The 12,533-nt window shown below is 45.3% G+C and overlaps 1 protein-coding gene across 2 annotated transcripts in view; it reads left to right on the plus strand.

Annotated features, from left to right (window-relative positions):
• Positions 1 to 12,533, plus strand: part of DGKI (diacylglycerol kinase iota) — a 689,048-nt gene that overhangs the window by 661,219 nt on the left and 15,296 nt on the right. For both annotated transcript variants that reach the window (XM_086952973.1, XM_086952974.1), the window contains one exon: positions 11,539 to 11,575. In XM_086952973.1, the coding sequence (XP_086809099.1) occupies positions 11,539 to 11,575 (37 nt within the window). The remainder of the gene's footprint in view (positions 1 to 11,538; positions 11,576 to 12,533) is intronic.

The raw sequence follows: 12,533 nt of genomic DNA on the forward strand, positions 1-12,533 counted from the left end.
CTAGGCATCTTGCACACTAGCTGAGTTTCACAAACTTCAAGGGTTACGGGATTTACCAAGTCCCAGCAATGAACAAAACCCTCGGTTTTTGGTGTCTGCAGGCGTCAAATATTACAACAAAGAACCAAGTACTAAGGACCACAAATGCAATGGAACCATGCGACAACTAAGCAACCACAACTAAGGACTCTGGGAGCGACCCACAAATACTTAACTCAAAGATCGATGGCGTCACCAGGAAGGCCCGTCAATCGTCTCGCTGTACCAAGGTCTACGCCAGGCGCCAAAACAGGTCTACAGTCAGGGCAGCAGTCCGCCGCAGCCGTCAGGAGTCGGGAATCTTCGCGGGAAAAGTCATCGGGCCACTTATTTCGATAACAGGATCGATGAAGCGGGGTGCACCTTCCCTCGGAGATTTCACACGAAGTTCCTCACGATCGTCGGGCTTGGACCGGTACCACTGATCAAGCCCCACGTTGGGCGCCAACTGAAGGACTGGGTTTTTCTAAGACCCAGCGGTGCCAGGGGACAACACCTGAAACCTTCGTGGGTAACCTGTTCCGGCATACAAATGACAGAGACACGGGACACTTCCTTCGGCGTCAAAGATTCGAGGTTTATTTACTGCAGGGAACACAGAAGTCACGTGAAGTACACAGCATGTAGGTTCGCGGGATCTGATTCGAATTGCTACTGTGGGTCGCTCCTTTTATACACATTTCTCTCATAGGTTAACATGGTACACAAAGGTTTACAACTTGGTTCCCATCATTATTCCCGAGAGGGGTCGCTTTGATGTAGTCAGGGTCCGGAACATAAGTACGGAAACATTTGGTGGTTCCCAACTGTAAAAACCCATCTTCCCACCATTAGTACATTCCAATCAGTAATAAACAGATCGAAGAAGGAACAAGGACAGGTGCAGAGGAAGACAGGACAGTGGAGAAATCGGAAAGGGTGTAAAAGGGGTGGTATCGGGAAACACGAGCTGCAGGCATCAAAGGGACGCGCCTAATGAGATGCACGGCTAAGACAATAGACCGGCACGGCAAGATGTGCCTCAAGCAGGGCCATCTGCCTTACAGTATCATCCCCCTCATCATAAAGACGCTTTCAAAGGAAACGTGTCTTCCGCAAGAGTCTTGGGAATCCCAGGGTCGCGAAGCGGACAGCGTCCGTTCGCTGGCTACTTGAGGGCAAGAGACAAAATTGATGCCGTATCTAAGATGGAACCCGTGGGCTCGGATGAAGAAACCCATGAAACAAACGAACAGTTTAGGTGAGCACAGCGAAGCTGCGCACACCCACTAAACTCGTCATTTGCGGTTCATAGATACCAGACTCGACCATATTCGTGCGAGTCGAAAACACCACTTACAATTGTCACGGAACCTCAGCTCTATCTGTTGAGGAGATTCAGTGGAGGTCGGGTTCTTGGATACCAATCTCATGCAGGCGCATGATGAGGATGAAGTGTGAGAGAAAGTCAAATGATGCAGAGATGTTCAAGAAAATGAGGACTGCCGTGCCTCCTCTGTTAAGGATCACATGGATGTTGTCTGTGGTGGCAATGAGTGTTGTTTCTGGACTGTGGTTTGGCCAGAATCCAGACTGTGTGGTGTGGAGGAGCTGATGGTTGCTGAAGTCGTCAGTGAGGCATTGGTTGATAAGTTCCTTTGCTAGGTATGTTAGAAGGGAGATGGGTTTGTAGTTGGAAGTGTGGCTATGCCAGCAGATGATTTCTTGAGCAGGGGAATGATGGTGACATATTTCTAGGTGTATGAGAATGTGAGTCGATGGAGGTGTTGAGGATGTTTGTTAGTGCTTGGTGAATGCGTGGTGGGGGCAAGGGTCAGATGGGGACCAAAGTGTTTGGTCTTCATTGTAGCAGTGGTTTCGACGGGGATGAAGGCGGGCCACGAGGTGAGGGTTCATTCTTGGGCCGTGGTGGTAAGATGAGTTTCAACATTGATGGGGTCCGGTTGAGAGTCGAAGTTGCTGTGTATGGAATTGATTTTGTTACAGAAAAATTCAGACAGCTTAATGCATAGGTTTTGTGAGGGAGTGATGTTGCTGTAAGCTGCAAGAGATGTGCTGAAATCTTTGATGATGGTGAAGATATCCTTGTTGCTATTAGTGCCAGCGTTGATGTGATCTTCAAGAGCTGTGCGCTTGTTGTTCCATATATGCTGGTGGTAGCGTCTCAGGGCAGTATTGAAGAAGTCTTTACCTGTAGTGTCTTGACTTGTTCTCCATTTGCACTTCAGTTGTTTGAAGTGGCATTTTTTCATCTTGAATTCTTCTAAGGATTAGCTGGCCTATTGTTGAGCTCTTGCAGTTGGGTTGTGCTTGAGGGGATCCAGGGTGTCAATGCAATTGGTACTCCAGCTGTTGAGGTTCTTGATGGCTTTTGGCAAGTTGCTGATGAGCTTAGGCTGTTGAGCGGAGAGATTGGAAGCCCACCCCTATTCTGTGATGCTTTTCCAGCTAGGAGGTCCAGTGGTGGTAGGTCTGTGGTTGTGTGGGGTGGGTATGCTGAAGCTGACAAGTTGCTGGTCTTCTCCTGTAATGTTGATTGAGGAGAAGTTCGGATCCAGTAGGTGTCCAGCAGTGTGGGTGGGTTCAGTAGCATGCTAGGTGAAGCCGAGGTTCTCTAGAAGGGCTGTCGAGTTTGGGTCAATGCGGTCCTCTAGGTGAAAAAGGTCTCTGAGGAAGATTAAGATGCTGGCGATAATAAGGGGGTGTGACAAAGTCTGTGATGTCCTGTGAAATGGTTTAATTCAACTTGCACCCCAGTACTAAAACATTTTAAAAAGGCCCTAAAAGCATCCCTATGTAATATGGTGAAGGTTAGACTCCTTCGGTCCTTATATAAATCCACTATTGAATCTCGAAAACATGAGGTAAGGAAACAGGCTTCGGATGATCTGCAAGCAGCCTCTGCCTTTAAGGGATTTCTGGGAAGTCATCAATAGGCCCTTCCTCTGAGATGACAATCAACCAAAAAATATAATGTCACTTTCCCGCTGTGGATTTGGTCTGACATTTTTCAGAATTTTTTCGTAAAGTTCTGTCATTTCATCCTATTGCGGATATCCCTACCCCCTTTCCTACTAAAACCCTTGCCCTGAGCAACTCCATCGAAGTTAGCGCATTCCTTGGAGCAAAAATCTTTTGCCGGAAAGGCGCCTGGGCCAAATGGGATGCCCATTGACATTTTTAGACAGACCCCATCACTTTGGGCTCCTCTGTTAACAAATGTTTTTCACTTTGTGGTAAGAGGTGACATCCCGAACTCCTGGATAGAGTCTAACATAGTCCCAATCTTCAAAAAAGGAAATAGAAATGATCCTTCATGTTACACACCTATCTCCCTCCTGGACTCTTCCATTAAGATCCTAGAGTGGGTAGTTTTCCAAAAACTGGAAGATTGGGCAGAGGACAATAGGTTTTTCTCCGAGGCACAGTATGGCTTCCATCCGGAGGTAAGTACTGTTGAGCAAACTTTGAATCTCCTTTTGATCTTGGGAAAATATGTCCATGCCAGGCGCGGGCCCTCCATATGGCCATCATGAACCTCTCAAGCACTTTCGATCTGGTGGATAGCGGCAAACTTCGGGCTATGATGGAGTATAACAGGGATTGACCCTACCGTGATTGATCTATTAAAATGTCTGCACTATGGAACAACGGCCCAGATTCGTTTTGATACGAATGGTGACTGTATCCCCTCCTTTTTATTCTAACAAGGGCGCGTAAGACCGGGTTGCATTTTAGCTCCCTTTTAATTTCTTTTTTGTATAAATGACCTTGAGTCAGAGCTGGTGGCCAAAGAAAAAGATCGTCCTTAAGCTGGTAACCATGTAGTCTCTGTTTTACTCTAAGCTGATGATACGGTTCTAAAAGCTTGTACAGCCAATATCCTCCAGTAGCTCCTTGACATTTTTTACGATTTTATGGGAGAGCTAAACTTGAAAATAAATCACCAGAAGTCACGTGTAATATAATATGTGGTCCAAAAAAGACCTGCTCATGCCTTCATAATATAGATGGGACCCCTATTTCAAAAGCTCAGTTTTAGCTTCCTTGAAATTTGTTGATGGCGATTTGATTTGAGAAAATCTTTTGACCCAGAGAGCCTAAAAACTCGAGTGGGCCATAGATGCAATTTTCAGGTTCTCCAAGACACTTGGACACAAACCCATCAAGGAACTAACCACCGTCTACAAGAGTAAACCCCTCTCTTAGGGACTTATGGGGTTGGCATGTGGAGCTATACTCTCTCAGTAGCCTTCAAATGATCGAAAAGAAATGTTTGTGAAAGTTATTAGCAACAACAAGTGGCACGTCCAGCTTTATCGTACATCTGGAATCTGGTCTTTTCTTTTGGAGGACACAGTTCTGGCCGCCTGCATCTATCTGGCCTAAGACTTTGTCCTCACCTCACACTTCATTTACACGAATGATCATATAAGACTGCTTAAGACAAGACCATGTGGCCTCTATCCCTTGGTTAGATTATGTCAAAAAGATTTGGCCTGACCTGTCAAACCTTTTTTATTCCCCAAACGAAATCACCAGTAGCTCAGACAATATGGTGAAATCCCTCTTTCTTTCTTCATTATAGAAAGCAAGCTAGACTGCTAAATTTCAATCATTGACCACAGTCGCCCGTTATTGAGACATAAAACAAATAGAGGGAAAAGACCCATATCCTCATTTGGATTTGGAACTCTGAACATAGGTTTTATTTCATGCGCTTCAGATTAAGAACCTATCACTTTCTGGTAGGCCAAGTGCCCCAGCAGGGCACTTGGTTTCACTCTTTACCACCCTGCCCTTGCATTAGCACTTCTAAACTAACATTGGTGCACTTTATGTTTTGTTGTGGTTTTAATGCTCGACCGAGGACACAATTTTTACACCCTCTGTTGCGCACCTTTGGCTCTAGATCATTTAATGCATGTCTGCATCACCTCCAACTTTTAGATCTGGAACTTTGTTGCTCAGCTGTCTTATGCTATGTCCGTCAAGATCTTGGAATTGCAGTAACTCTTGAGAAATTATGAACTTTAATTTTAAATTCAGACTGGAGTTTTATCTGTATGAATGGTCCAGTGTTGGATGTTTCTAACTGGTTTAATAAGAGCCCCATTGACTGTGATGATATGGCCGCATCACTGTATCATGAATTTTACTTACAAATGAATGTTATTCTGTGTTTGTAATCACTCGTACTGGTTTGCTTTTAACAATGCTTTATTGACATTTTGTGTTGCTTTCTGCCAAATAAAAGCTTTTGACTGACTGACTGTTAATTCTACAAATCAAAATGAAGCCTGTATCATCAACAAAGAAAGCCACACAATGCACTGGTCCCAGCTAACTTAGGGAAAGCATTCACATACAATTGATATTACCAGAACAATATTGAAGGCACAAGTGGGAGGTTGCTGGGGACAAAAAATTCAATTTGCATTCTCAAGTAGATTTTAAAACATGTATATTCTGTTTCATGTGTTGTTAAATGTATTTTATAGTTGGTCTTTTCAAAGCCTGAAGAGACACTGCAGGCATTATAGCACTTGCATCAATTGGATGCCATAATGTACAGTGTGAGTCAGTTTAGAGAACTTCTTGGAATAGTTAATTAAACGTTCTGAGCGTTTGTTTGACATTTTTAGTAGAAAAGGCCAACAGTTTCCTTGGCCGTAGACTAGAGAAGGGTTGCAACCATGAAGTGTAAACGAACAAACATCGGTTGATAGTCTGAGTTTTGTCACTGAAGCTTGCAGTGTTCAACTCGGAATACCAGGGTGAGTTTCTAATCCGATTTTACATTTGGTAAGAAGACAGTTTCACACTGTGAAAGTAGCCATCGGGCGAAAACTTGAAGGATACCGTGCATGATTGGCAAAACTGAAGGTTATAGGAAAAGACAGAGAACCAAGGCCATTTTGCATTGATCTTGAAGCATCAGATCAATTTCTAGAAGAAGAAGAAGTAGGCGCCAGCCCGAACCTTGGTCCCTTCAATGTCAGGGTAGTTAGAAGACTTGAACACACTACACTTATATTTTCATAGCACTTTCAATTCGAACAGTGCAATCCCTTTGATGCTGGACTATTTTGCTGCGTGAATGTAAGCTGGTATCAGTGTAGGTGGTGTTAAAATCGCCCTCTCTGGATAATTTCCTATCTGGAGGCTTGAGTGGTCATTGGGCCAGTGTGGCTCTGGGGCCACTCACCATCCCATTTTAACACCAGCGCACTATCTTTGTGCGTCTCCACTAGCTACACTTGGGTGCGAATCACGGGACATTGGATCACCATCAATGTTTCCATGTGTATTCATATTTTACCCATCAAGTAAGCACATGCATTCGGTCACTGGCTCCTTGCGTGCTACTTTGACTCATTCCCTCCTCCCACAACAGAAAGGAAGTCAATTGTGAGACTTCCTTGTCTGTGGGATGCTCGGTGGATGTTCTGACATTGATATCTTTACTGTCTCCAGTGCTTCCACATGATCCTCAGCCGCAAACAAGAGCCATATAAATGCACTTTAGGTAACAGGCACAATGTAGCCAAGTACAGGGATGAATCAAAACCTTTGCGACTCCCGACTCTGGAACATTAGCAGACTATAGATGACATTTTATGACTACTGATCATCTAGAGATGGTTCAGATCGTCCCCCATGACCATGCTGACAGCAGTGAGGGGCAGAACATGCTCCTGCGAATTCAGACACAGCAGACTACTTGGCACTGCAAAATGCTGGAAGGTATGGACATCTCTGCATAAATGGAGGTGGAGACAGAGTGCCTTTGGTGTCAGCACCCGTAGAGTTGGCCTCCTTTACAGCAGTCTTGAGGAAGGCAGTCACTTCACCCTTTTAATGAAGCTCTCATTTGGCCTACCAAGACAGCCTGGGACTAGCCCATTTCCACCCCAGCAGTTAACAGGCTTATTTCTTGTTGTTATCAGCTGGTACAGTGGAGCCTGATTTTGAATCCACCCATCCATCACTGAACACCATGGTGGTCCAAACCCCCTCCTGCTCCAAACTGAACCCTGGAGTGGTTCCTATTGCACCTCCACACTAGGAGCCCAAACAACAGGAATGTGTGGAGTCTGCCAACCCAATTGAAGGACCGTTTTCACTGAGGTGGTCAGGGATGAGAAGGATGCCACCAGGCAAATCCGTGGGGCAGGGCTAAATACAGTGTACTCGGTGGCCATTAGCTCTTCAGTTGTCTTAAGGTGGAATGCCTTCATGCGCTACGGAGGCTTTTCAGGCAGTGTACAAGCCAGCCTGATGAACATGCCTTGTAATGTCTTTTGCTCATTTGGTAATAAGGCGGACTCAGCCTTGTGGAAATGTTCATAACAGGGAGAGTGACTGCCTACTCTCTGAGTCTAACGTCTGCAGGCCAGGATTTCCATAGACACTATAGGAAGTTTTTGTGGTTATTCCAAAGGGCTCCTCTTTCCTCTGTGCCAGCCCCCCAAGTCTGTCCACTGCCTAACAAATTCCTCTGGCATTTCACATGTTGGGGCAAGCCCAACGGCAGACAGGTCCAGCAATCTTCCTCCTCCTCCTAACCCACACCACCATGGAAACTACTTTAGTTTACCCTTATGGGAACATGTACAGCCAATTGGGAGAATGTTGTTATCCTACCTATTGGCCTGGAAGGCCATTACAATGGACGTGTGGATCTTTCAAAGTGTAGAATTGAGGAAAGGCCTTCCTTTTCAGAGGTCCCGTCCATTCTCTCGCTTCAGATTTTCCTGGTCTGGTCTGGGAGTTGATCCCAGACCAGGAAAGTTGGCATGGATGCTACTAGCTGTACTTCCTTGTTCCCAAAAAGGACAGCAGTCTGTGATCAATACGTAGTTTCAGGGTCTTGAACTTTTATGTCTGTAAGTAGAAGTTTAAGAGCTGTTCCTGGATTGGTGCTGTTGGAGATTGAATCAGAAGATTTGGTGTGGGTATATGACTCCCACGTATACCGTCCCCTCCGATCGAGGGGCAGGACATAACTATCATATATATCGTCTCCTTACAGTGATTAGTCAAATGCGGACATGTCTATTAGCATAATTACGTTTAACTTGTTTGCAATACAATTGTTGAATAACAGTAGATAATAAAGCATGGGTGATAGGAAATGAGCAACATCTCTGATTGTAAAATATCTTCATTTTTTTAAATTGGAATCATAACTAAAAAACATGAAACAAATGCAAAAGTAAAGGAGATATCAAGTACACAAAGGGACATGTATCTTTGAGTTCCATGTCTAGCATAGGTTTTGTACCTTGAGGGTACCCTTACAGAGAATTAGTATGCGTAGGCAAACTGTACAACTTTTACCACTACGGATGTGTGCTATACAGTGGAAAAAATTTGGAGAAGTAAAAGTGTTTCTTTAAGTTAGCTTCAACATCAGAGAGGCCTTATTTTTTGGTGCCAAACCCTCTCTTCCATTGTTATTTGATTGAAATTCACGTCAAAAACCATGGTTACCTAGGAACGTCCACATACCAGGGTCGGACCGGGGTAGAAAATAGACCAGGGGCCAAAATACAATGTGGTCCCCATTAGTAAATTAAATAGCTAAACAATTGGCCCATATTTGCAAATTGGGTCAATATTGAACGTATAAAGACATGCTGTATAGGTGCTTTACAAGATATGGAAGACTGCATGAATTGGGCTTGCAGCAGGCAAAGTTTCTTTTAATATCGGAAATCAACAGTAAAAACAACCCTACAAACCATAAAACTGGCCCCAAAACATCGGAAAAACATGCCTACTCAGTGACCTATCAGACCAGTCCATCGGGCACTGCCTGATTGCCAAGTAGGCCAGTCCGAACCTGTCCTGTGCCACCCATGGAAGATCTCCCTGAAGCAAAGTCTTGCAAAGCAGGGCAAAGCTCCAGACACCATTTCAGAGCAAAACCCACTGTGCACTGGAAAGTAAGTTAAAAATAAACATTTCTTGCCGCATCAACTCTTTATTCCCTGCATCCTTCACCCTTTATTTCCTACAACACCCCTACTTTCTTTTTCAGTGATTTCTTTCTCTCCTAATCTACGAGTTTAGCCAATCTTTAGCTTCATTACCTGTCTTGCAATATCTTTTCAATCTGTCACTCTCATGGCCCGAAATCTTCCCGTTTGTCTCTTCTTCTTACCCATCCCTATTCGCTCTCATTTCTGTTCTTAGGAAATCTTTCTTCCTTCACGTAAACGCCCTTTTGCTCTTTCCCTATTCCCTCTCTCCTCCTCTGTTGCCTGAGCACTTCCGTTTTCTCTCGTTGGCCTTTTCATCTCCATCTCATTCGATCCTCTCCCGCCCCTTCCACCGTCCCCTCTTAAGAGCATCTCACTGGGGCAGGGGGGGGACTCGATGGAAGGCAGGGAGGCTTGCGGGACCAGGCAGAATGAGTCCATTAGAGGCCTTCTCGCTAGAGCCGGGCCCCAGCTGGCGGTCAGGCGCTTCCTGCCTGCAGCCTTCCTTCCCTCTGCCCTTGGCATGTGGTGGGCTCCGACCTCTGCAGCATGTTCCGTCTGTATTGTGCGGCCCTCCCCTCCCGCTGTTCCCCTCGAAGGACTCCGCGCTCGTGCATTTCCGCGCCCGGATTTCTCTGGTATTATTTCTTCCTGTCCTTTCTTCCCCCTCGGGTCTCTCCGCCTCCATCCTCGCGGGCTCCCCGCAGCGACGAGCCGGCAGGTTTCCCAAGGCCCGGGCTGGCCCCATCCCGCCGGGGGACTCTTTGTCTCTCTCGGGCGGATTTGAAACGGTTGAATGCGGGCACCAGGGAGACGAGGGAGGGGGCAGGGTCCGCGGAGGAGGCAGGCCCGCTCCAGCACGGTACTGAGGCCTGGAGCGTCGAATGAGGCACCTTCCCTTGGTTGCGGTGTCTAAGGGGGGAGCGCAGGTGCGCATAGCGCCTTTTGAGAGTTGTGTGCAGTCAACCCGCTTTGCATTCTTTGCGACGCGGGTCTGTGACTCAGAGCGTGGGTGGCTTTGAGCCACAGATGCCAGCAGCCTATTGTGGGCTTTCCAAGGCAAACCTTAATTTAAGACCACAGGCCCACTACTCTGCTGAACGGACCCCTACCTCTGTTCCTAGATTACTGTATAAAATGGCGGATGAGCGCATACTTGACAAATTCAATGACACTACACTTCTTCCCCCCCCTCAAGATCATGCACAAAAACAAGATGAGAGCACTAGTGTGGTCCACGCGCCCTGCTCCCACACTACCCACATGAAGTAGGGAAGGTTAACTGCGAGATGGAGTGACAGGTCCAAGTTGTACTAAGACACAAGCTATGACAGGCAACACGTGGACTTGTTGGTACGAGCATGAGGGGTCGGGTTGGAACCTTTTGAGCTAAGAAGAACCCTGTGTTGCACAGATCAGGACCAGCCTTCCCAGGTGGAGTTCAGAGTGCGTCTGCCTCTCACTAAAGTTTGTAAATATCGGACCAAGCAGTGCATTTTACAGCACATTTTTTAAATATTTTCTACTCAAAGACTTTAGAGTCAGAGCTAAAGGAGAATTTGTGGAAAAAATGTAAATGTGATTCAATAAGGCACTTGCACAGCAATGGTTTCTTGGCGCTGAATAACAGGAACACCTCTTGCAATTAACTTGAGTGTGCCTGCTTGAATAGCCTCAGTGCCTCTCACAGGTGCACGAGTGCCTGTCATGCTGTCGTGCGTTCAATAGAAACAGTGAGTGCACGAGAGACAAATGTGCGTGCTGCGTGAATGATAGTGCTCCGCGGTGGAATGAAATCGTACACATTGCGCATTAAGATATACTATGCTATGAGTTATGGTATTTGTCATCATTCCTGTGCTAGTAAATACGCCATCAGATTCCTTTATCTGAACACAAAATATTTGAGTATTTCCAGCGTGAGTTACACCAGTGATGCTGCTGAATTGTGTCATAGGTGCTATATACAACCTTCTCAGGCCAGTGATGTAAGACATTTGTAGCAGGGAGGCTGTTCAGTGATGTTTACCGCTACCTAAATACAGCAGAGGTTCAGACTCCCCGCATAGTGTTTGGAGGACCCCCTGAATGTCTCTTGACTGGAGGAGATGGGAAGGGTTTCCTAGGATTTGGGAGGAGTCTTTTTTGTTAAACTGAGCCTACATCAGAGAGATGAAAGAGCCTCTTTAAGATTAACTGGCATTCCCTTGGGCATCTTTTAACTCCTATGACAAAGGTTGAGAGCACAGTACTGTATGAGAGCTGCTTCACCCTGTCCCATTCCTGCTAGAACTGTCTCATAGTCAACATTGAAAGAGTCTTTCTCAGTGAACTACGACCTGTAGTGCTCAAGACATATGTGCACTGTTCAAATCTTGCATTACATCAACCCAGCTGATTTTACCCTTCCGCCTTTGCAGTATTCTCCTTTGCTTGCAGCCAAGAATATGAATACCCTGGACTATTCTGTTCTTCTGAGTAAACACATTCTCTCTCTCTCTCTCTCTTTCAGGTCCAAAGGATTTACTAGAGATGGCCGAGAGTGGCACGTAAGTGTATAACGGGGCACTTTACTGACAGACTAAAGAAAGACATCCTTCCCTTCCACCTAATGTGAATTTCACCCCTTTCTATCTTACAATATATTTATGTGTCCAGTGGGCCCTAGAGTTGCGCGTCCCTTTGTAGTTGTAACTTTTGAGGAGGCCATCATTCTGAAACTGCATTCCATTTACATGTGTGTTATACATCCCAAAAAAGAGCCTGCTTGTGGCTGCCTCTACAAAGGGTGGCTAAGAGCAAAAATGTATACATATTTGTTCATTTCCCATAATGCACCAAGTCTCATCCTTTGGTCCAGTGACCTCTGGAGTGAGCAGAAACCCATCACCTGATCAATGCTTTTGTTTAGGCATCAGTATTGGGCTCAGTGGAAGCCCCCACAAATGCCACGTTCAATTAGATAAGAAGTGAAAACATGCAAATTTCAACAGAATAGACGATACAACCAACTGCTAAATGCAGGACATGACACATAACCAGCAGCGTAGAACGTGGCTTGTAGACGTACACAATACAATACTGTGTGTGTATGTATGTGTGTATATATATATATATATAGTTACAGTGACGTTATAGTTAGACTCATATTTCCTCGTACAAAACCAGAGAAATTCAGCAGTTAATCTTAGTTGAGCTAACTATAACTGATGCCCCCATGGCATTGCTTATGACCTCACATATTACATCACACATGACATGGTCAGTGACATCACTCTTGACATCACTGACATCTCAAATGACATGCACAACAAGAATCACCGGAGCACTCGTTTTGGAAAATTTTGTGAAGCTTCTTCAAACAGCGCCAAAGGTATAGGCAAACCAAAAACACCTTTCCTATGGAAACATGGTCTTAACTAGAACTTCCTATTGGCAACCGCCAGTAGGTTTTTTATATATATATATATATATATATATATATATATATACACACACACACACACA

The sequence above is a fragment of the Lissotriton vulgaris genome, chromosome 1_2 (genome assembly GCF_964263255.1).
Source record: "Lissotriton vulgaris chromosome 1_2, aLisVul1.2, whole genome shotgun sequence".
Lineage (NCBI taxonomy): Eukaryota > Metazoa > Chordata > Amphibia > Caudata > Salamandridae > Lissotriton > Lissotriton vulgaris.